This window comes from Oryx dammah, unplaced genomic scaffold, assembly GCF_014754425.2.
Source record: "Oryx dammah isolate SB20612 unplaced genomic scaffold, SCBI_Odam_1.1 HiC_scaffold_19, whole genome shotgun sequence".
NCBI classification, from domain to species: domain Eukaryota; kingdom Metazoa; phylum Chordata; class Mammalia; order Artiodactyla; family Bovidae; genus Oryx; species Oryx dammah.
Genome location: NW_024070203.1, coordinates 3,439,489 through 3,464,266, shown reverse-complemented (window position 1 = coordinate 3,464,266; position 24,778 = coordinate 3,439,489). Strand labels below are relative to the sequence as shown.

Below are 24,778 nucleotides of genomic sequence, written 5' to 3'. Positions count from 1 at the left end.
CATTGCTTCTGTTGCTTTCCATTTTTTGTCCTTTTCTCCCTGTGTTCCTTTATACTTGTAAAGTTCCAAAAATATAGCCGCCATAGGAAGTCTGACTTAAGCTAGTGTGTATGGAGGTTCCGAGGTAATATATGCTGAAACTAGAAAGCAGTACTTTTCAGTGTTGAGACTGTTCCAAACTGAAATAAATTGCCTTTGGAGAACAGTGAGTTAGCCATCACTGGGATGGTCTGTGCAGAGGCTGGACATGCACCTGGAGATGTAGGTGGGGTTCAAGCCTTGGATGGCAGGTGAGGAGCAGTTTCAGTGACTAAAGTCTCCTCCATTTTTGAGATTCTTGGGTGGTATGTCAAATCTTCTTTGGTTGCCACAGAAGTTCAAAAGTCATTTTCATTATATGCATTAGAATAAAAACGACACACCACAATTACAGATGTGATTCAGATTTTTCCAAGAGTCAAATTCTACCCCAAAGGAAAAGACTTTTCTGAAATCTCCAATAATTCAAAAGAATGTGACAAGATTCTTGGGTTAAGTCAGAAAGACAGGTTCTAAAAGTGTTTTGGATAAACTTTTTTGCTCTTATTTTCTTTCATAAGGAGAAAATCACCAGCTAAATGCATAGAGATTTCTCTGATAACCTTGTCATTCCCAGAGAAACCTACAGTAAGGTAGCTTGGTGCAGCCTTTAGTTTAATTTATGTCATAACATTAACCTGTTTGTCTTCATTTAAATTTTTGGTTTCTCTTAGAAAAGTATTTTCTCTAAGGAAGCGAAAATCATGGGTTTCTGTTGATCTTCATCAGTAAGCCTTACTGAGTTCTGTCAGCTCAGCTTGAATTCCTGATCTGGCCCAATCAGAGAGAATAGGCAAAAGGGACTTGCTAGTTACTCTCACTACTTCTTTGTAGCTGGAAAAGCAACTGAAATGACAGGCTCTTGTCATGTTGTGGTCACGTTGTGTGCATCTGCAGTGGTAAAACAGGCGTGTGAAAGATTTCAGAGGTGGGAGGTGCTAGTGGCTAGGGGTGAACGTGGCTAAGCACACTGAAGAAGTTTTCTCTTCTTCGACTTTCTGACATAGTATGTTTTGGATGAAGTTATAATAAATTTTATTCCTGAAAGTGTATTGATTTTGTGAAATTAAAATGACTTGCAGTTGATGAAACCAGTCTGCTCTGAGCTCCCTCTTCATTCTTTAATACAATGGAAACCTGGAACTAGAGTATTGTGGACAGCTGAACCTTAAGTTGTACTTGAATCATGAGGTTGTACAGGTTGGTTTTACTGGGACAGAATCCAAGAATGTATCAGATCGATCTTTTCTCTGGGCCTGGTCTTAGCTGTTAGTGAGTAATTAAATTGTCAATCCACTGCAAAAAAAAATGACATTATGACACCATTTAAAGTCTTTAGATGCAAGTGAAATCAGTTATTACGTTTTCCTGGGAGCTCTGCAGGGGAGAAAGATGCATTAAATAAGACATTATCAACACTAATTGTACCTGCGGGTTTTTTTTTTTTTTTAATAAGGCTATCAGAAAATGTAAAACCCTGCCCTGTAACTGCCTCATTTTCTGTTTCACAGTGGTGATTAGATGTGTTGTTTGCCTGGAGCCACTGCAGCTCTCTTTTGCTAGATGGTTGCATGATCTGTCTTTTTTAGTACTTTTATGTTTGACCTGTCTCTTTCTTGAAACATTGGAGGTTTCTTTTAGACAGGAAATGCCTGCATGTGGTATGTTCTTTTAACATGTAGTTTCAAAATTTTTATTTCAGTGACATTCAAAAAAATTTTTTTATTCCAGTGACTTTTTAAAAATGAAGTTTTTAGTATCCTGTTTCCTTGTTTAAGTTTCCTGTTTCATTGACCCTCTTACCTGGATTTGGGTCTTCATTGCCTGACACTAATATTTGTCACTTTCTCTTAGATACTTTTCATTACTTTCTATTTCCATTAAGTTCTCTTTTTTCCTTCTTTTGCCTGTCCAGAGTTCTACCATTTGCTGTGTTTATTTGTTCTGATCATCTATTTAATTTCGTATCCAGTTTTGAATTCTTAAAGAACTTCTAATTCATTCCTGAGTTTTTCTTTTAATTCTGTGTATTTCTGATTTCTGATTTAGTTGCTCTTTAATAACATCATGTGTCGTTGGACTCATTTATATATTCTTTGTTATGTTGTATTTATGGCTTTTAGTTTGTTCTGATTAGTAGACTGTGCTTTTGATCTGTTTTCAGGGCATGTTTGTTCTTACGTGGCTTCACTGTTAGAGACATTGTTCCACATCTTATTCTCCTCTTCTGACAACTTTGTATGACATTTGACCTTGACTATTTTCTGTTGATCATTTTTATGCGACATTGATTTTTCATTATCTTTAAAAGGAATTAATATTCAAAATAGCTTTTCTAACCACACAGACCTGTCTCTTCAGTTGTTTTCATGTATTTAAAACATAAAGCCACTTGTTTTCTCCCACTTTTACCGGAACCTTCTCCTCCTTCATCTCCGTGATTCCTGTCCTACTCCATTTTGAATCATTTCCCAGGAGTTTCTGCTCAGTGCAGGGCCCTGTCCTGACAGGGAGATTTGGTGGTTCTTGTGGGGTCTCTCCCAATTCCCAGCTTCTTGCACTTCGTTGCTGCTGGGGTGGGTGAAATCCCTCTCAGCTTCATGTGCCATCTTCCTCTCGGTAATTTCCAGCTTATATGTGTCCACTGTCTTAGTCTTCTGTTCTCAGACCCACTCAACACCTCATTAGGTGTTGCCGGCACATCTGCTGGTCATTATGCCTCACCCCTACCTAATGGCATCTAGGGATTTGTGGGTTTCTTCCATTACTGCCATGCCAAAGAATGCTCAGACTACCGTACAATTGCACTCATCTCACACGCTAGTAAAGTAATGCTTAAAATTCTCCAAGCCAGGCTTCAGCAATACGTGAATAATGAACTTCCAGATGTTCAAGCTGGTTTTTAGAAAAGGCAGAGGAACCAGAGATCAAATTGCCAACATCTGCTGGATCATCAAAAAAGCAAGAGAGTTCCAGAAAAACATCTATTTCTGCTTTCTTGGCTATGCCAAAGCCTTTGACTGTGTGGATCACAATAAACTGTGGAAAATTCTGAAAGAGATGGGCATACCAGACCACCTGACCTGTCCCTTGAGAAACCTGTATGCAGGTCAGGAAGCAGCAGTTAGAATTGGACATGGAACAACAGACTGGTTCCAAATAGGAAAAGGAGTACGTCAGGGCTGTATATTGTCACCCTGCTTATTTAACTTACATGCAGTGTACATCATTAGAAATGCTGGACTGGAAGAAGCACAAGCTGGAATCAAGATTGCCGGGAGAAATATCAATCACCTCAGATATGCAGATGACACCACCCTTATGGCAGAAAGTGAAGAGGAACTCAAAAGCCTCTTGATGAAAGTGAAAGAGGAGAGTGAAAAAGTTGGCTTAAAGCTCAACATTCAGAAAATGAAGATCATGGCATTTGGTCCCATCACTTCATGGGAAATAGATGGGGAAACAGTGGAAACTGGCTGACTTTGTTTTTGGGGGCTCCAAAATCACTGCAGATGGTGACTGCAGCCATGAAATTAAAATGTGTTTACTCCTTGGAAGGAAAGTTATGACCAATCTAGACACTGAAGTGAAGAAGAAGAAGTGAAGTCGCTCAGTCATGTCTGACTCTTTGTGACCCCATGGACACCAGGCTCCTCTGTCCGTGGGATTTTCTAGGCAAGAGTGCTGAAGTGGGTTGCCATTTCCTTCTCCAGGGAATCTTCCCGACCCAGGGATCCAACCTAGGTCTCCTGCATTGTAGACAGATGCTTTACTGTCTGAGCCACCAGGGAAGTCCACCTAGACACTAGGCAGCATATTCAAAAGCAGAGACATTACTTGGCCAACAAAGGTCCGTCTAGTCAAGGCAATGGTTTTTCCTGTGGTCATGTATGGATGTGAGAGTTGGACTGTGAAGAAGGCTGAGCGCCAAAGAATTGATACTTTTGAACTGTGGTGTTGGAGAAGACTCTTGAGAGTCCCTTGGACTGCAAGGAGATCCAACCAGTCCATTCTAAAGGAGATCAGTCCTGCGTGTTCATTGAAAGGACTGATGTTGAAGCTGAAGCTCCAATACTTTAGCCACCTCATGCGAAGAGCTGACTCATTTGAAAAGACCCTGATGCTGGGAAAGATTGAGGGCAGGAGGAGAAGGGGACGACAGAGAGTGAGATGGTTGTATGGCATCACTGAATCAATGGACATGGGTTTTGGTGGACTCTGGGAGTTGGTGATGGACAGGGAGGCCTGGCGTGCTGCGGTTCATGGGGTTGCAAAGAGTCGGACATGACTGAGCTACTTAACCGAACTGAATTCTGTTACTACATTTCACTGTAAATATTGTGCATGGGTTTTGGTTTCTTTAATCTAGTACTTCTTTCTGTGTTTTTTGGTAAGGAGCTTCTCTGAACTTCAAAACCCATCAGTGCTGTTACAACATACCCATGACAAGCAATATTTAATAGAGTAAAATTGCCATTAAAACAGTTAATTTGAAGCACTCCATGATTTAACCACATTTCACCTGTGTGTGTTAGAACATTGTTTAACCTCTCAAAATTTTGTGTTTTGCTGTGTTTAGTTGCTCAGTCGTGTCTGACTCTTTGCGACCCCGTAGATAGTAGCTTGCCAGGCTCCTCTGTCCGTGGGGATTCTCCAGTCAAGAATACTGGAGTGGGTTGCTATGCCCTCTTCTAGGGGATCTTCCCAACCAGGGATTGAACTCAGGTCTGTATTTCAGGCAGATTCTTTACCATCTGAGCTGTAGAGAATCCTAAGAACATTGGAGTAAGTATCCTATCCATTCTCCAGGAGATCTTTCTGACCGAGGAATTGAACCAGAGTCTCCTGCATTGCAGGCAGATTCTTTATGAGCTGAGCTACCAGGGAAGCCCTTCAAGGTTTTGACCCTTAGATAAATTTCCATAGTGTCGTATAGAATCAGACACATAATAAGCTTTCAGTACACAATTCTTCGTACACAATTCCTGGGGTCAAGAGACCCCAGGTCAAGCAACTTTTTTTCTTATTTTATGGGAGGAGTGCTCATTATAGTTCCATCAACCTGATGAAATTTCTCAAACTGTGGCCTCATGTACATACCAAAGTTTTTAAGTTGACCCAGATGCAACTTATACTGACTCCTTGCCAGGGTCATGATATGTGTCTGTCCTCAGAAGCAGAGCGAGGTGGCAGCACATTGCTGTGTTTATCTTTTACCTGCAGATGCAGAGGGGAATAAATATGACACTGTCTATAACAACATGTAATCTGTGAGATTCAGTGAAGGGTGTGCATTTTAAACAATCCATTGGAGGAAATTAAAAAAAAAATCATTTTTTTGAATTTGAATGTTCAAGATTGTGATTTTTCTGTTGATTTTCCTAATTGTTTTTGAGGTTAAACTTTCAACAATATCAGTAATAGAATTTCCTTTTCCTGTAACTGGCTGTAGTTCTTTAGGATCAAAGCAGTGAACAAAATGGTGAGATGTTACTTAGTGGAAGTCACTCCTTAATCCCGTTAATTCCATTTTGGCTAGTCTAGGTGGACTGAGAGTATAGCCAAAGGAATCACAAGCTACTTCTACTTGTGATCCCAGAGTAGGTACTTACGTAGGGCAGGAATTTGTTGGGTAGCAGTGAATGAATTCCTGTGGAGTGGATCATCTGGGAACACGATTATTTTGTTTGTTTCGTCACACACAGCAGTTTAGAGTTCTTGCTTGGTGTGACTGGAGAGTGACTGAGAACAGCAAGTGTGGTGGAAGTTCTGGCCTGGTACTCTGTAGGCTTGGGCTCGGGGTTAGGCTTGTTGGCTCAGGGATCTTCAGCACACAGAGCATCTTCAGCACGTTCCTCAGGAGTGGCTCCTTTTTTCCCTTAAAAAAAAATATTACCAGTATCCAGTGATATTGCAAGTTCTAAACATGCCTTTTAAATGTCTCATTACTATTTTTGACATTGACCTTTGTTTATCAGTTTCTAAAAGCATACAACAGTGTGCAGAGGGACTTCTAGGCAGGAACACAGGAAAAGTATGTCGTGTTTGAGAAAGTGAAGTAGAAGAGACTGGTGCGGTTATAGGGGCGGAGGTGAAAGTTGCAGGCTGGGGCTGGTTTGGCCTTGGTCCTGTGAGGGGTGGCTTATGGAGGCACAGCCTTGGGGGCTTGTAATGAGGTCTAAGTTGAAGAGCAGTGTCTGATATCATGTTCTTCTAAGAACGTAAGTCCAACGGACCTGTTCCTGCAGTGGCCTCGGCAGTGGGTGACTGAATCTTGATCTAAAGCAGTGGTGACAAGGTTGATTCCGGGTAAACCTCCACAGATATGAAAGTGAGAGTCCCTGAGTCTTCTGATGGAAGAGGCAAGAGTCCAGATGCCTCCTGCTGGGCCTGAACACCTAGGACAGGGTTAGTGTTATTCCTAGACTTCAGAACGTGTGAATTGCAGAGTAAGCTGAGATGATGAAAGACTGTCATATGAAATTTTTCCAGTTTTGTCACAACAGTATTTAATTTTATTGCTTAAAAGAAAAGGAATTCATTCTTTGAATTTGTTAGTAGCCAGCCAATGCTGCAACATATGAATCGTGATCTGAGAGTATCTAGAAATTGTGAAAAATAAGAAAACTGGTACCTCTGATTCCACATCATCATTTAACAATTTTAAGTTTTAAATATGTGTGGTTTACTTATTTTGTTCTTAAAAACAAAGAAACAGAAAGAGATCAGCTCTCCATAAATACAATTTCATGAAAACTGAAGGAATGGACTCTGTATTAATATTTCCAAAGAGTTCCTGAGACCAAAACTGGTGGCCCTTCTTTTCCAGCAGCTGGAACCCCAAAGATCTTGAAACCAGTCCTGAAAAGCTTGCTTCTATGCAGGAAATCCTGGTGGCTTTTGAGAGGAAGATAGAAAACTATTCTGGAAAATTGCAAGTGGTAGTAGAGGTGAGTCACTGACATGAAGAATCTCCAGGGACTACAAGGGCTCACTTTCTTTGTTTAATTATGAGATTAAAAAATATATATATGTTCAGCTAGGGAAATTTGAAATTTTTAGTCTTTTGTGTTCTAAATATGAGTAGAAAATAATAGAGCAAGTAATGTTCCCTTTCCCACACAGAACCAAACACGTTGAAATCCTAAGCAAAACAAGTAATTTGAAATGTCACTGATACCATCTTAAGCAACAGTCATGAAAATGTTGATCTTGGGAAAACATGTGGTAAATAAATGCTGTATTTATGTTCTGAATGAACTTGGAATGTCAGATGTTCTTGGGTGGGGTTTTTAAACCGTGTTAATTGTACTCGCTCTGAACGTCTGTGATGGACTGTTCTCTTGGTGGAGGTGGAGCGCCCTGGTGAGGGTGAGCTCCTTGCTCTGCGGGTGCCCTGGCTGAGCGCCCTCCGGATAGGACCTTATCTAGGGGCAGTGCAGGACTGCTGCAGCCCCTCATGGTTTTGTCTTGTTGGGGAGCGGCGAACAGATGGGCCTGGCGCGAAGGTCTGAGGCACACACGTGTGAGTGAGCGTGCCTTCCTCACTGCACCCCCAGCCGTCTGCTTTCCCTCCGTCAGTTCAGTTCAGCTCAGTCGCTCAGCCGCGTCCGACTCTGCGACCCAATGGACTGCCGAACGCCGGGCTGTTTCCCTTTACAGGAAGAACCTTATTTTTCAGTTTCTTGTATATTCTTCCTGAATTATTTTATATCTTTTTTTTAACCTTTTTACTTCCAGATTTAACATAGATGTGTAGCATCCTTCCATTACACAGTAATGTTTAAGATTCTGTTGATTATTTTAATGTTTTGCATTTGTGCCATTGGGAATTCTGAAGATCTAATTGCCACGTTGTAAACTAATCATTTGCAACAAAGCTGTTAGTAATTTCAGTCCTTTGTTTTGTTGCTGTTATTCTTTTTTCCACTTACTCCATTTTTAAAAAATAGCTAGTAAACCCCAAAGGGCAAGTCAGTACACACTTAAAACTTATGAAAACTACACAGAAAGCTTCCTGAGTGGACTTTGACTATAAATGGTTGTTGCCTGGGTCCTTCTCAGTATCTGAGGGAGAAAATGCAGGGAACATTCCAGGGACAGATAGGGAAAAGGGAGCATGCACAGGATGAAGGAGAGGGGACGCCAACAAGCTGTAGCTCTTAAACACAGACCCTGGTCCTGGACTGGATTGGGCGGGTCTTCCCCACCCCAGAATCAAACTGGGGTCTGCTGCATTGCAGGCATATTCTTGACCAACTGAGCTATCAGGGAAGCCCCTAGCTTTAGGGCTTGGACAAATAGGACCCATGTCCTGGAGTAGTCACATTCCTTAGTTGAATTCCACAAATAGCTCTGCTTTCCAGGATTTTGAAAGACTAAAGGAAAGAAAAAATTTGACAAGTTTTATTCTCAGGAGAATGTGTCATTGAGTTGGAACTTTAGATGGCCTGTTATTTATCTTGCCTTTATGTTTATTTCCTGATACTGACCATGACAGTGTAAAGTTGGGCACACTTTGTTCCTGTTGCCTTTTATCTTAGCATTTATTTCACAGCCCCATTTTCAGTAAAACTGTTTTTGTGTGCTACTTCATTACCATATTTTTCCACTGGAGATGCTCCATTGAAGTAAAAGGCACTGAAGTGCCTTTTTAAGAAGAACATATACAGTAGTGTTAAACACACACTACATTGGTGTGCTTTCTTATTGATACTGTCTTTTAAGAAATCTATTCCCACTTTTTTTGTTGGTTTTTTTGTATGTTTACTAAATTACACAAATCCAATAAAATGCCAATTAAAACTTGACAACCTAAATTTTCTTTAGTCTCTGTAAAATGTTAAAAATGTCTTTTAGAATATAAGTTTTATTGTTTTTTATACTGCAGAAACTAAGGCTGGGTGATATAATATGGTCCACTTAGAAAGTTTCAGGAGTAGAAATACATCTTCTTCATTAGATTATCTTGATAGTATGTTAGCCTATAGATGCTTTTCGGCATTTTGATTCAAATAGTATTTTAAAAAATTGAATCTCATGATATGTGAGCCTTTGATCAGATGTTGTAGTATGTATTGGATTGTGTGGAGAAGCTAAAATCACACAGATTATAGATTGATGAAAAATACTTTTAATAGTGGGTTTTGCTATTCTTAAGTGAGTTTTATTATACCATTTCCAGGTGAAGCCTTCCTCTGCAATTATAATGGTAGTAATTATGATCATTTTGGATGAAGGTGGTTTACCAAAAAGTACAGTATAAAATTTATCTTTCTAGGACCATATGATATGTAAAAGGAGGACAGATTGAGTTTAACTGGCATAGTAAATAACATTAATTTTTAAATATGCCCCTACCTAAATGGCATTTATCATAACTACAGAGTATACATTTCACTTATCCTTCAATACATTAATATGTTTTTCTTAAAGTAAAAATGAATGTTGACTTTGTATTTCATATAGTCTTACAATGATTTCTTTGTCAAGAGTATCAATACATTTCTGGTTACTGGATGCTTGATTTGTTTTTTTAAAATCTAATTTTGAGCTGTCATTTGCTGTTTAAATATCTATTTTAAAATGTTTTTAAAACTCTGTAACTGATTCCTTGAATTACGCAGCAGGAAACCTCTTTGGGCTTGTTCTTCATCTGTAAAATGAAAACTGAGCCTCTAAAGCAGAGAGCCTGGTATTCTTCAGCCTTGCCTGATACAGTTCCCTGTTCCACTGGCTGCAGCCTGTGGTGTCTACACGGCTGATGGCCGATGTGGGTTCTGTCAGAAGTTAAATGCTGCTGGAAAGTCTTAGACCTGTCACTGAACATTTTGCAGTTTCAGTTTCCTTTCCTGCCAAATTAGGGGAATAATATCTAGATCAGGATTTAAAAAAATTTTAAATGGCATATATATAAACAATTTATATATTGTAATATGTATTCAATTTATATATTACACAGTATGTATAATTTATAATAACACATATATTTATTTATGTTAATAAGGTATTGAGGCCAATGCTTGTTACTGTAGCCGTTAGGCTGTTTCGTTATTTTCTTGTGCTGATTACCAGAGTTTACTCTTTAAGGCCAGTGGAATAAATTTTAATGGGTACAGTAGGGCCCTAACCCATAGTGTCTTGAAACTTTGAGGACAGCTAGTTTGTACTGCATTCTTATCACCTCCCCAGATTGCCTCCTGTCTTTAACCATCTCCAGTGACTAAACCAGTTTCATCTCCACTAATCCTTTTGTTGCAGACTTTACTCCCACCCTACTCTGTTCTACTTTTCAGAAACTTAGAAATTATCTGGGCTTGCTAGTGCCTCCCTTCGTCTTTCACAGTGATCTCTCTGTATCTGTGATGTTGTGGAATCCTTATTTCCCCCAAGCCCAGCTAATACACACACACATGCCGTGCACGCACGCATGGACACCAGCATCAAGTCACTTTTCAGCAGTGGTCTCCTCTAGAAAAGGCTCTTTATATTCATATCACTCTCCCTTTCAGATTTTTATAACTCTTTTTTTCCTTCCCGTCTAATTGTGATGGATAGCATCCCTAGAACAAAATTAAATAATTTGGTATAACGTACACTCATGCTGTGTGCTGTGTGCTTAGTTGCTCAGTTGTGTCCAACTCTTTGTGGCCACATGGATTGTAGCCGGCCAGACTCCTCTGTCCACGGGATTCTCCAGGCAGGAATACTGGTGTAGGTTGCCATGCCCTCCTCCAGGGGATCTTCCCAACCCAAGGATTAAATCCAGGTCTCCCTCAGTGCTGGAGAACTGTTTACCATCTGAGCCGCCAGAGAAGCCCAAGAGTACTGGAGTGGATATCCTATCCCTTCTCCAGCGAATCTTACTGACCCAGGAGTTGAACCCAGAAGGTGGATTCTTTGCCAGCTGAGGTACCCGGGAAGCCCAGTGTAAACTTATGTCTTGTGCTACGTCACTTTGGTCATGTCCTACTCCTTGTGACCCCGTGGACTATAGCCTGCCAGGCTCTTCTGTCCATAGGATTCTCCAGACAGGAATACGAGAGTGGGTTGCCATGCCCTTCTCCAGGGCGTCTTCCCGACCCAGGGATGGAACCTGCCTCTTTTGTGTCTCCTGCATTGGCAGGCGGGTTCTTCACCACTAGCACCACCTGGGAAGCCCCACACTTATACCTATTCCTAATTATTTTTTATTTTACCAAAATAAAATGTTAATGACTTGTATTAGATAGAGAATATTTATAATGTTTGCATAAAATGTATAGAGTCATATTTATTGAATGTAAGATTATATCACTGGTTGTAAGAAGCACCTACGTTTTATAGACTAATTAGGAAAAATAGATAAACAAGATTAGGTCAATTGTAAGATACATTTTTACTCCATGAATACTATAATATGAAGAAAAATGTAACTTTGGATCAATGAGATATGACATGTATAGCAGATACTGTTGTTAGTCTTACTAAATCTTTTGTTAAAATTTTTATGTACTATTGTTCCCATGTTAAAAACTTTGTTTTCTTATTTTTGTAGTGAGCTGTATCTTTTTGTTTCATTGCAGATATTATGCAACCTTTTCTTGGTCTAGTTCTTTCCAAATGTTTTACATCGCCATATGTAAAATAGGTAGTCAGTGGGAATTTGCTGTATGACTGCAGGGAGCTCAAACTGGTGCTTTGTTATAACCTAGGGGAGTGGGATGGGGTGGGAGGAGAGAGGGAGGTTCAAAAGGGAGGGGACATATGTATACCTATGGCTGATTCATGTTGATGTATGGCAGAAACCATCACAATATTGCAAAGTAATTATCCTCCAATTAAAAATAAATACATTTTAAAAATACATTGCAAAATAAGAAAGAAAATAATCACTTCAACCAGTTTAATTATGATATGTCTCCTTAGCAGTAGTTCTTGCTCTTGGGATTGATAGATTTTTTAGGGAGAGTCCTATGAGTTCATGAACTTGTATGTGAAATTTAGCCATTAGGCAGTTTTTTTTAAGTAGGGAGAGGAGAATCCAAAGCTTTTAGCAGAATCTTTGAGAAGTTAATAACCCTTAAAGAAGTTAGTAATCTTAAAAGAAGTGAATCCACTTCTGTAGAGTTCTAGGACACCAGCATTTCTCTTGCTGCTCTCCATGTGGTCTGGAATGTAAATTATGAAAACTTTAGAGTATTTTGAAGCTCAAGACAAAGAAAATTTGACATTGAATTTTTGGCCTTAGAAATGGCAGCGTTGTTCAAGTGATAACATTTAAAACATCAATCATACCATAAACTGCCAGGGAACCCACTTTAAGGAAGTATAAGTATAAAGAAAGTTATTGTAGTCATGGAAAAAAGGTATTGTAGTCATGGAAAAAGGCATTAGAAAATTGCCAGGGAACCCACTTTAAGGAAGTATAAGTATAAAAAAAGGCATTGTAATCATGGAAAAAGGCATTAGAAAACTGTGGATCTACATATATTAAAGAAATATGAAAGGTTAAAACTATGCTTCTGTTTTGAACTTGAGTAATTTCATGGTTATGATTTAAATTATTTTTCTAAAGAAAAGAATATATGTCGGAAATGATAAATATCTGGTGTTTGTGTATATGTGTATGTATATATATGTATGTGTATAGGAATTACTTTTTAATGTTGATATGAGTAATGAAAATATTTAATTTTTTTTATTACAGTGCATGCAAGATATGGGAAATACTAAAGCAAGACTACTATATGAAGCCAATCTTCCAGAGAACTTTCGAAGACCACAGACAGATCAGTATCCTTTAACATTTCTTTATTTTGGGTTTTAAAAGAATCAGCTCATTGTTTTTTCATTTTTATAGTTTATATTTTAACTTTGTATTTAGGAACATGTGAATTTTATCATACTGTTGTTCATAAAAAATAGAGATTGATTTGCCCTGACCTGTGCTTTATACGTGGTAAGTTTTTAACTCTGTTGCTGCTGTGCTGTGCTCAGTCATGTCTGACTCTTTGTGACCCTGTGGACTGTCGCCCGCCAGGCTCCTCTGTCCATGGGAGTCTGCAGGCAAGAGTACTGGAGTGGGTTGCCATGCTCTCCTCCAGGGGATCTTCCTGACTCAGGGGTTGAACCTGTGTCTCTGATGTCTCCTGCATTACCAGGTGGGTTCTTTACCACTTTGCCACCTGGTTTTTAATAAGAATCTGGTAATATGATTTACATAGTATTTTTATATAATTAAGTATAAAATATTATATCCAATTCTTGATTGATCTCCAACTCTTGATTGGAACATATAGGTTATCACTTTAGACTGGTATTAGAGATTTGATTTATGAACATCTCGAGTGTTTTTGTTGAAGCAAATCATTTCCAGAGGGATTTCCTGAGATCACCTTCATGTGAAGCTGTGGACGAGACGAGTCCCATACTGAGTGGAAGTGGGTGGTGACAGGGTGTGGGCTCGGATCCCTGATGACCTTCTCTGGGTCACAGGCTGCGTGCACAGCTCTGTCTGCATCAACGTCTTCCCTCACAGACGAGGGGGTATTTCCTCACGGCATTTTAGTCAGAGCATTTTCACATGTTAAAGAGAAATCATTTGATTTTATAGGATTTCTCAGACTCATATTGAAGTCTGAGAAAGAGCTCGTCAGAGTAAGACTGTCTAATAAGACTATCCGCCTGCGATGCAGGAGACCTGGGTTTGATGCCTGGGTCGGGAAGATCCCCTGGAGAAGGGAATGGCTACCCACTCCAGTATCCTTGCCTGGAGAGTTCCGTGAACAGAGGAGCCTGGCAGGCTACAGTCCATGAGGTCTCAGAGTTGGACACAACTGAGCCCACACATACACACACGTAATTTTATCCAAAGATGATTTTTGTGATTTTGGGAATATAATGTAGTTTCTTACAGATCAGCTGTGTGCTCCCCATGTGTGTACTAGAACAGTTTGTGTGGTCATACAATGAAAAAAGTTCTTTTCTCACAGGGATACAGGCCATTATATATATATATATATTTTTTTTTTTTTTCATATTTGTGTAGAAACCTGTTGAGGTATATTCCAGAAGTTAGTGTTTGGCCTTTTCTGTTTCTGCTTCTCCCACCTCCTTCCCACATATTTAGCAGTCTGATATCCCAGGCTATTTTTGTTATAACAAGATCCTAGGGTAAGAGTGGGTGGTGTATTTCAGGCATAAAAATTGTGTGAGCAGAAGTATGAAGGTGTGAGGACACATGACATTTTAAAGTTTTGATGTGATAACATCTAAGTTTTGTGGGGCAAGTGGCAAAAGCAGCTCATTATTATTGCAGCTTGTGAAAGGTTTTCAGTGGCATCTAGAACTGCCTGTAGATGGAATATAGAGCAGTGCCTCATTTAATTGACCCAAAGGCTTGTAATGACCCAAAGGCATTTAATTGACCAGGGCTTGTAATGCTGTGAGGCAGGAGAAACATTAGAAACATCACCTTCTATCACGTGGAAGAGGGGTTGTGGAGTCAGAGAGGTCATGCAGAATCCTAGTGCAGCCCTGAGATGAGCAGTGATGAAGGTACCACTTACGTAGTGGGACTCAGAGTGGGCAGGAGGGAGCTGGGGAGACTGGAAAGGAATTGGGGAGGCAGGGACATTTGGAGTAGGTTAACACTGGCTTGCCTTCTGTGGAAGACACTGAGACGACCCCACGTTTTCCAGCTTGGCTAAGGTTCTGTGAGTGAGGGGACTTACTCATCGGGGGAAGGAATTCAGTACCAGATGAAGGTTCAAAGGTTACAGGTGGAAGGCGGTGAGACACTGCTTGGGCAGGATGAGGTGTCTGTGGGACACGCATGGAAGATGCACGTCTGGAAGCTGAGACGGGAGTCTGGACCCTGGAAGAGCAGAGGGTGCAGTGTAGACTGGAGAGCCCCTTAGTGTGTAGGTGATGGAAGAATGCTTGGGTAAGCTGTGTTACCTGGGGCAGTGCCTCTGCTCTTTCTGAGTATTGTATTCAGAATCCTGGAAATGCTTTTTCCTTCTCCTCTGGAAGTGAGGGCATGGGACTGAACCCTGAGGAAGAGAGTGTGGTGGAAGGAGAATCCCACAGAGCAGACAGTCTGTGTTCCATGTGGTGGTTACCACTGCTTGTTAGTTGTATTAATTTATTCCTTTTTCTGCTGTTCACCCCCAAGTCTAAGTTGACATATAAAATCCCTGAAATTGAAGAAACTCCTTTTTCTGGATGGAAGTTTTAGAGTGTGTGTGTGTGTGTGTGTGTGTTGGGCAGTGGGGAAGGGGAGATTGGCTTGGTTTAAATTTGGTTTTTTGGACCTCTCTTGAATACCAGGTGATAATTACTTGACAGTCTTGAAATTTGGAGTAGTACCCTTTATGTGGTATTTGGTGGATGAATGTAGTGTCAAAGTATCTCATTGATCACCATAATTGACAAAGGCCTGAAGGTGTGCAGGCAAGGACGGGACTCTGGCATCCGCTTACACTGCCCCCTTCTGGGCACCATGCGGTACATGTTGGTAGGGATACTGTTTCTTAAGTAATTACCATCCATTTTATGGTGAACCTAATAGAAGTAAAGACTTAATGGGATGGTGCTTCCCCGGTGGCTCAGTCAGTAAAGAATCTACGTGCAGTGCAGGAGACCGCCTGCAATGCAGGAGACCTGCATTTGATCCCTGGATCGAGAAGATCCCCTGGAGAAGGAAATGGCAACCCTCTCCAGTTTTCTTGACTAAAGAATCCCATAGACAGGAGCCTGGTGGGCTACAGTCCCTAGTCTCAAGAGTCGGACACACTACCACCACAGTGAGATGGTGAATTTTTTTTTCTGGTATTTTTTGTTGATATGCCCTTAGATATTTGATCCTTATCTAAACATTTCAGGAGAGAGTTTTATCATGGATTGATCAGTATCTGATACTAGTAAGTCCTTGACCTTCAACACAGTGAAGGTACAGTGTTGGAAACAACAACTGCAGTAGCTTTCCTCCTCAGTGAGGGTTTGCTGTGGGCCAAGGCCTGAGTTTGGCACTTTATATACGGTAGCTTTTTTAATTTTGGAAACAACTCAGAACATATTTTTGTTCTTGATAAGTGAGTGGGTGGGATGCTCAAAGAGGCTGTTTAAAAAACCTTGAAAAGCCTCTAGACTTTCCCTCCTGTGTAAGGACACTTGAATATTGCTTAATGATGCTGGTCTGAGTAAAACCACTGTTGTCACATTTGACCCGGCTTTTAAAAATAGGCTTGTAAGTTTGGGATTCTTTGCAACTAAGATCATAAGGTCTAGGTGAAGATTGCAACTTTTGAGTACCTGGTATGATTCACGTCAGACTCTTGGATTATGTGTTTCTTTGCTACTGTTAGTTCAAGCATGTGTATTTGATTTTTCAAGCTAAATATTACTTGTAAAATGTTTGGAGATTATGGTCATATTCATATGAGGTGCTTACCTCTTGCTGTTTCAGTTCAGTTCAGTCGCTCAGTTGTGTCCGACTCTTTGCAACCCCATGGAAGGCAACACACCAGGCGTCCCTGTCCATCACGAACTCCCAGAGTCTACTCAAACTCATGTCCATTGAGTCGGTGAGGCCATCCAACCACCTCATCCTCTGTCATCTCCTTCTCCTCCCACCTTCAGTCTTTCCCAGCATCAGGGTCTTTTCCAGTGAGTCAGTTCTTCACATCAGGTGGCCAAAGTATTGGAGCTCCAGCATCAGTCCTTCTAATGAATATTCAGGGTTGATTTCCTTTAGGATGGACTGGTTGGATCTCCTTTCAGTCCAAGGGACTCTCAAGAGTCTTCTCCAACACTACAGTTGAGAAACATCAATTCTTTGGCACTCAGCTTTCTTTAAGGTCTTGGAAAAACCATAGCCTTGACTAGATGGACCTTTGTTGTTGGCAAAATCTTGCTGTGTACAAAAAGATAATCTAAGGTTGTCAGAAGCTTAAAGAGGGATTTTGTATAGACAAACTTGAGATAGATGATTCCAAATGATAACACCATAAGATGACATCTTTTGGATCATGAGACCAGCTTTTGTATCTAATGTAATACTGTAGTCTTAAAAAAATTTTTTTGCTACACTTATTACAACTACATTGCTTTTATCCCTTCTTTTAATTATGAAACACTGTGATTTGGAGCTTGTAATATGGAAACTAGTTAAAGAAAACAAGTCCCCTTTTCTCTATTTCGTGGATCATTCTAAAGCTCATTGCTGTTTGAAAAGCTTAACATCTTTGCACTTTTACTGATTTAAATATAGTTGTCTCAAGGAATTAATCTCAAAAATATACAAGCAGCTCATGCAGCTCAATACCAGAAAAATAAATGACCCAATCAAAAAATGGGCCAAAGAACTAAACAGACATTTCTCCAAAGAAGACATACAGATGGCTCACAAACACATGAAAAGATGCTCAACATCGCTTATTATCAGAGAAATGCAAATCAAAACCACAATGAGGTACCATCTCATGCTGGTCAGAATGGCTGCTGTCAAAAATTCTACAAACAATAAATGCTGGAGAGGGTGTGGAGAAAAGGGAACCCTCTTACACTGTTGGTGGAAATGCAAACTAGTACAGCCACTTTGAAGAACAGTGTGGAGATTCCTTAAAAAACTAGAAATGGAACTGCCATACAACCCAGAAATCCCACTGCTGGGCATACACACCAAGGAAACCAGAGTTGAAAGAGACATGTGTACCCCAGTGTTCATTGCAGCACTGTTTATAATAGCCAGGACATGGAAGCAACCATGTCCATCAGCAGATGAATGGATTAGAAAGCTGTGGTACATATACACAATGGAGTATTACTCAGCCATTAAAAAGAATGCATTTGTCAGTTCTAGTGAGCCTATTATACAAAGTGAGGTGAGTCAGAAAGAAAAACACCAATACAGTATATTAACACATATATATGGAATTTAGAAAGGTAGTAACAATGACCCTATACACGAGACAGCAAAAGAGACGCAGATATAAAGAACAGGCTTTTGGACTCTGTGGGAGAAGGCGAGGGTAGGATGATTTGAGAGAATAGTATTGAAACATGTATATTATCATATGTGAAACAGATCGCCAGAGCAGGTTGGTGCAAGAAACCGGTACACTGGGATGACCTGGAGGGATGGGATGGGGGTGGGGAGGGGGATTTGGGATGGGAGACACGTGTACACCCGTGGCTGATTCATGTCAGTGGATGGCAAAAAACCACCACAATAGTGTAATTAGCCTCCAATTAATTGAAATTTGCCGGCCTCCTGCCCCGGCTTGGATCCAGGGTATCCGAAGTGTGACAGCGTTGGCAATTGATTTAGAGAGAGATAAGGAAAGAATGTTGTTGATAAGAAAATAAAGGAGAGAAAGAGGCTGATATTCCTTGGTTTACATAGAAAGCCAATAAAACTCCAAGACGAGTTTGCCCTGTTCAGGGAGGCCACAAGTGCCCTCCTGGTCTCCCGAGAGAGTGAAGACGCAGAACGTCTTCCTGTTCAGGTCTTAGAAACCCAGGCAGATAAGTGAACGCAGGGAGCCTCCATGCTCCAAGGGATCAGCCTGAAAAAGAAAGTAAGCGAGAGAAAAAAAGACACGGGGTGACCAAGCTTCTTTGAGCGAGGCCCATTTTTTTTTATTTTCAAAAAGGACTTTTATACTTCAACTTATACATAGAGGGAAATGAAAGATGCAAGGTCATACAGAGTCAGCCAAAACATTTCAGCAGTTTTGCCCTTATCGAAACCAGGATTTTTTCTGCAAACCTTTCCCACAAATGATGTTGTGTACATTATCTGCTGGCCTTGGAGGCCTGTGAACATTTTATGATCCTCTTTTGATAAAGGCTGCTCAACCAGAAAACTTATTTTCCCTCAAAGTGTTTTTTCTTTATATTTCTAATCTATGTCAGTCTCAGAAAATGCCAAACAGGGTTACATTTCACAGAGTAAAGGTGCAGTGAGTTACAAGAAAGAACCAATTAGCTCAAAAGTCTGATGTGGTTAAATTCAAGTTGTTTTTCTTAAATTCCAACTATGTTAACTAATGCATTCCCAGGTGCACAGTGGATAAGAGATATGGGACCTTAGCAACAAGCATTGGCCCAATAATGAAATCCTACACCAGCACTACTCTAATAGCTTTTAACTCTTTGAAAGGCTCTATGTTTTAGGCTTCCCATGCCTCTCACAGTTGGGAGGCTGTGAACAATCACATGCGTAACTGCAAGAGTCTGGATAAACCTGCCAAGCAAGCTAGAATGCTAACAGAGGGGGTTTGATTTGAAATATTCCTCTCATGTCCAGGAGACTTATTAGCTAGAGCCCTAAGTTGATTTTCTCCAGAGAAAGGTGGTCAGGGGTAGCCCCCTGTTAATGTCAGAGGAGTTGGTGAAAGCCATGAAATAGTAAAACAGACAGATTCTGATTTTGGGGTAGATGCTCGAGCAGGTCTAGGGAGCCCCTCGAGTCCTGAAGCCTTGCTTAACAGTTCTCTTCCACATGACCTTGTCATGGGTGGGATCTCCCGTGCTGGGTCCTGGCAGAAATTAATTAAAAAAATAAAATTTAGAATTAAGAAAAATACAGTTGTCTCATCCCTAGAGGCAAGTAGAACCAAACTGAGTAAAACTGGCATAGTAGGGGACCTCAGTGTGTTCATAACAAGATTTGTCACTGTAAGCTTTACAATGTACAAAAGTTAGGCAGGAGCTGCTGTGAAAGTATAATTTCTCATGTGGCATGTGGTCAATTCTAGGTGGCATGTACAGGTGCATGACAAGCGACAAAATTCTACATTAAGCTTTTCGTTATTAGGATATTTTGTCTTATCTAAAAACTTTTAGTTACCTCAGTTCCATGAGATCCAGTTTGCCCCAGGACTAATCAGCAGTGCATCTCCTTGGAGCTCTTTAAAATTTTACTGCTGTCAGTGGTGTGTGTCTGAAACTGGAAGATTTTGTTCTTGGGAATAGATATTAATTTAATTGTCTTTTAAATAGCATCTTTAAAGAAAGGAAGAAATCTTAAGATACAAATAAATACATGTGAAAAGATAAAACACATAGTGATGTGAACATTTTTCTGGACTTGACTGGTGCTGTCTGTCAGTGTTGAGGATTTTGACAGTGAAGTCTGCTGGGCTGAATAGTTTGTGACTGTGGCAAGGAGGATCTGCTGGGGTGTTTTGTTGTTTGTTTACTAAATCCCAGATCAGCCCCCTAGACTTACATTGTTGAGAATAATATTGCTTGCCCTGCTCTACTGAAAGCGCTAGTGTTCATTCTCTTTTCGTGGGGGAAAGAGGTGTTGTCCTCTCGGTCTCTGTCACTTTAAGTAAGTCCTGTTGTCTCAGATGGCACCTGGAGGCTGGAAAATGAAGATCAGTACTCCCCAGTCTCCAGAGTTATTGGTTCTTTAGTTGCTACTTCTCATTTGCTCGTCTGTTTAAAGCTGATGATAGGCAAGCCCTCCTGGTGTTGATGACGCAACAGTTGTCTGTTTCCTCCTCGCCATGGGCCTTGTGTTTAAAGACCTGTCAGAGCACGGTGATGGATAATAAGAGCTGCGCGTCGGACAGCAGTCACTCTGTGCCACCCCCTGTCCCGAGGTCTTTCCACACCTGAGCATGTTTTAATTCCTACTCTGATCTTGGGAGGAGAGTCTTGGTATCATCTCTATTTTAAAGGTGAGGAAGCTGAGACAAGTTACACAAGAATACAGGCTAACTTCACTTATTGCATGCTTACTGTTTGTTAGGTACTGTGCTGGGTGCTTTATATATATTATCCCCAATACTGTCAACAACTTTGTGAGATGGAAAATTCTTGCCGTTTTCACTTAGCTAGGTATGAGGAGATCAAGCTTCAAGGTCACAATAACTGCCAGCTAAGTAGCAAGTACTGCTGTTACCAGAAATGAGGAAGTATGTTGGAGACCATCCTCTTTGAGAATTAGTACTATAGTCAGCATATAATGCAAAATTATTCTCAGATTTCTCTTGAAAATCCCTCACATTTGCTACAGTGCCAGTTTGCAGACACGGAGACCCTGTATAAATCCAGTTAAGGTGTCCTTGGCCCACTAGCATTGGAAAAGAATTTGAGAATCCGTGACTGCAGGCTCAGGAGCCAATTCCTGACTGTAAATAAAGTTTTATTAGAACAGAGCCATACCTATTCATTTATCAGTTTTCTGTGGCTACATTGGAGCTAAAAATGCAGAAGTGAGTAATCGCAGCATAGAACAACTGTCCCACGAAACCTAAAATATGTGCTGTTTGGCCCTTTAAGAAAAAGTTTGCTGACACCTGGAATAAATCACTACTACTTTAGGTGGATGAACAGTTAAGGGTTGGGTTGCTTTTGAGACCTTGTACAAAAATACACGAGAGCCGCGTGATACATTCTTGGTCTAAGAGGCATGTAGGACCTGAGAGCCCCCGAGGATGTGGTGTGTTCCCTAAACCGCAGTGCTTACTCAGGTGACTCGCGTGGAGTTTTGAAAGTTCACTTTGTAGTGTGCTTTGTTTGCTTTTTATGAAGTAGTGTTTTATGTTTAATTGTGAGGACTAGCCTCATGCTTTGTCCTGCCTTAATGATTTAATTTTTTTTATGTCCTTGACAAACAGATCAATTGTCATCTGATGTAGTTTTTAAAAATCGCTTACTGCTTAGAAAATTTCAGAGAGGTTTTTTTTAATTCATAAACAGAAGTGAAACTCAGCTATATTTGAATTACTTAAAATACATGAAGTATAAATTAAGATTTCATGTATATCTGTTATTTCTGAAAATTCATTTATTTCATCAGATATTAGTATTGTTTTTTACTCTAAAAGATTATATACTTAAAAGTTTGACTGTTTCAAATTCAGTATTTCTAAAACTATTATAGTTTACAATTAATTTCAGTTTTACAATGGTGGTTAAATTATTTTCGATACTGTTCTTAATGAATTTTCTCTCTAACATTAGGGTTTTCTTTGGTCATAAACAGTGATCTTTCCTTTGTCATAAACATTTCATAAATGAGAGTATTATAATCTTTTCAAGCTTTAATGTGTAGTATATTTTAAATAATATCCAAAATAGACTGCTATTTCTGTCATTAAGGAGGAAAAACATCAGTGTTACTCTCCTCCCTTTAAACATAAAAATTATACTTTAAGAATTTAGATTTTAGTTAAGAAAAGCTGTAGACATACTATGTAATATTTATATCTGGAAGTAACTATAATTGCTGTTTTAAAAATATTATAGAATTTTTAAAAACAATAAATATATTTCACCTGGCTTCCCAGGTGGTGTGAGTGGTAAAGAACCCACTTGTCAGTGCAGGAGGCATAAGAGATGACACAGGTTCCATCTCTGGGTTGGGAAGATCCCTTGGAGACAGGTGTGACAACCCACTCCACTACTCTTGCCCGGAGAGCCCCATGGACAGAAGAGCCTGACAGGCTACAATCCATGGGGTCGCAAAAAGTTGGACATGACTGAGCGACTAAGCCTTAAGAACGTTAACTTGCCTGTTTTGCAGCCCGGCAGGCTACGGTCCATGGGGTCGCAAAGAGTCAGAAACAACTGAAGTGACTTAGCATGCACTCGGCCCAAAAGTATTTCATTTCATTCACTGTGAAAATGACATCAATCTAAGTAAATTCTTCTTCTCTCTCCTGTTGTGGCAGTCAATAGTTGTTTCTACAGTAAAAGTTGCTCATATATCCACATTCATCCAAAGGGCTGGCTTTTTTGATTGTTTTCATCTTATCCTCTTAGAAAAACAGAAAAATGTAATATTGAACATGGATTTAAAATCATGTGCGAACTTAGCATTTAGCTTATTTACACGTGAAATAGGTGGAATAAAGCAGCGTTATTGTGTTTTATGAAAATCTTGGGTTGTTAGGGTAATTTTTTGGTATTGACTGCCAAAATGTTCACATATCTAACGAGCCTTCTGACAGCTCTGGAGCCTTTGACTTGAAAGGGTCTTCAAGGCTACCTTGAAAATAAAAGTGCTCTCCACATTTGACCTTCTCTAGATAAAATGGCATTTATTATCATTAGCAGAAATTAAATGACTAATTCACAAATGAATTTGTGGTGACCAGTAGCATCTGAAAGGTGGATGCTAGATGTGCCTGGTTTCCAGTCATCACAATACTCCCTCCCTTGTACTGTAGACTACCAGAGAACTCCTTAAACTCTTTGTGCCTAGCTTTAGTTGCACATGTAAAAGACCCCTTTATAGGTTAAAGAGGAGAAAAAGAGGTAATGTGAAGTGCCTCTCATATACACAATGTATAGAGAGCTGTCTTTAAAAATGGCTTTCAGTTATTCAGCTTGCTTGATAAATTGAACATTTAGTTTTCCTGTCTTATTTGCCTTCCCTGGCCCCTTTGAGAGCTCCCTCTCAGTGCCCACTGTATAGTGGTCTGTCAATTCTTGCTACTACCTGTGGCCTCAACTGTCAGTTTAAAGAGTTCTTATTAACTTCCAATAAGGAACAATTAACTGAAAATGTACTGTTTTACTGCTTTATGTTGCTTTTCTTTTAATAGAAGGCTGTGTTAACCTGGGGATCCACTGAGAGACTGTATTTCAGTGTAATTCGTTTCCTTTGTAGTTCTGTGTATTTTATTTTATGCATTTAAAAGCACTGTCTTAGAAAGAAGTCCACAGGCTTTATTTGACTATCAAAGGGATTCATGGTACTAAGAAATAAAAAAGTTCAGAATCCTTGATGGAAGAAGTCCCATTTTAGTGGAATATGGTAAAACAGTGGTTGGTTGACTGGTAAGAGAAGTCATCTGTATCAGCTGACCCAAAGCTCCTGAATCCCACTAGAAGTGATTTCACCCATCAACAAATAAGGCTGGTCCACTCAACTTCAGAAAATTAAATAGTACTGACATTGGTTTTAGTTTCTTGACTTTTCCATTTCTAGAAAGCTTTGCAGGAAAAAATTGGTCGCCCTTCTTCTAATATACAGTGGATCCTTACTGATCCAGTCAGAGGCAGCCATGTGTGGCGGGAAAGGACATAAGTATTGGAATCACAGTTGTCTGCTCTTTGCGAGTTGCTGACTCTTCCTCTGTGGTGTGGAAATTACAATATGCACACGACTGCATGGAGGAAAGAGTAAAGGAAAACTTTGGATGGTGCACCAGTAAGACATCTGGTATACTGTGGCTACCACATGAGCGTTAGTGTCTTCATTTAAACTGATCCAAAACGAGCCTTAATTTAGTGTTGAGGGGGTGGATAAAAGGCTGTGGATTGTGGTGGAACTGAGAAGTACGATGCCTTTCCTGTTTAGAATTCGGCTGAGTGGTTTTGTTGAATGGGGAAGATTTCCTGAACGAGATAGATTCTTTGGCAGAAAGAAAAGTAGATTACAGAATTTAGTTGCGGAAATAGTGTGTGAGGAAGGTACAGACTGGGGAGTAGGGGTATTAAATCCACTTGGTGAAGTGAGTAAAGGGGAGTGTACACGTCATGGAGCTCATGCTTTTCCTTAAGTTATCTGTTTTCAGAGCAGTGGAATTTTTCATCAGAGATAAATACGAAAAGAAGAAATACTACGATAAAAATGCTATAGCTATTACAAATGTAAGTAAAATCTTCATCTCTATCACCAGTTGATGTTTGATGAATATTTTGAAATTTTAACATGTGTATGGCTCGATTTATTTATTGTAGAAATGTTTAA

General features: G+C 39.9%; 1 protein-coding gene across 2 annotated transcripts in view; it reads left to right on the top strand.

Moving 5' to 3' along the window:
• Positions 1 to 24,778, top strand: part of SMAP1 (small ArfGAP 1) — a 183,387-nt gene that overhangs the window by 63,751 nt on the left and 94,858 nt on the right. For both annotated transcript variants that reach the window (XM_040261404.1, XM_040261403.1), the window contains exons 5-6: positions 12,767 to 12,852; positions 24,603 to 24,678. In XM_040261404.1, the coding sequence (XP_040117338.1) occupies positions 12,767 to 12,852; positions 24,603 to 24,678 (162 nt within the window). The remainder of the gene's footprint in view (positions 1 to 12,766; positions 12,853 to 24,602; positions 24,679 to 24,778) is intronic.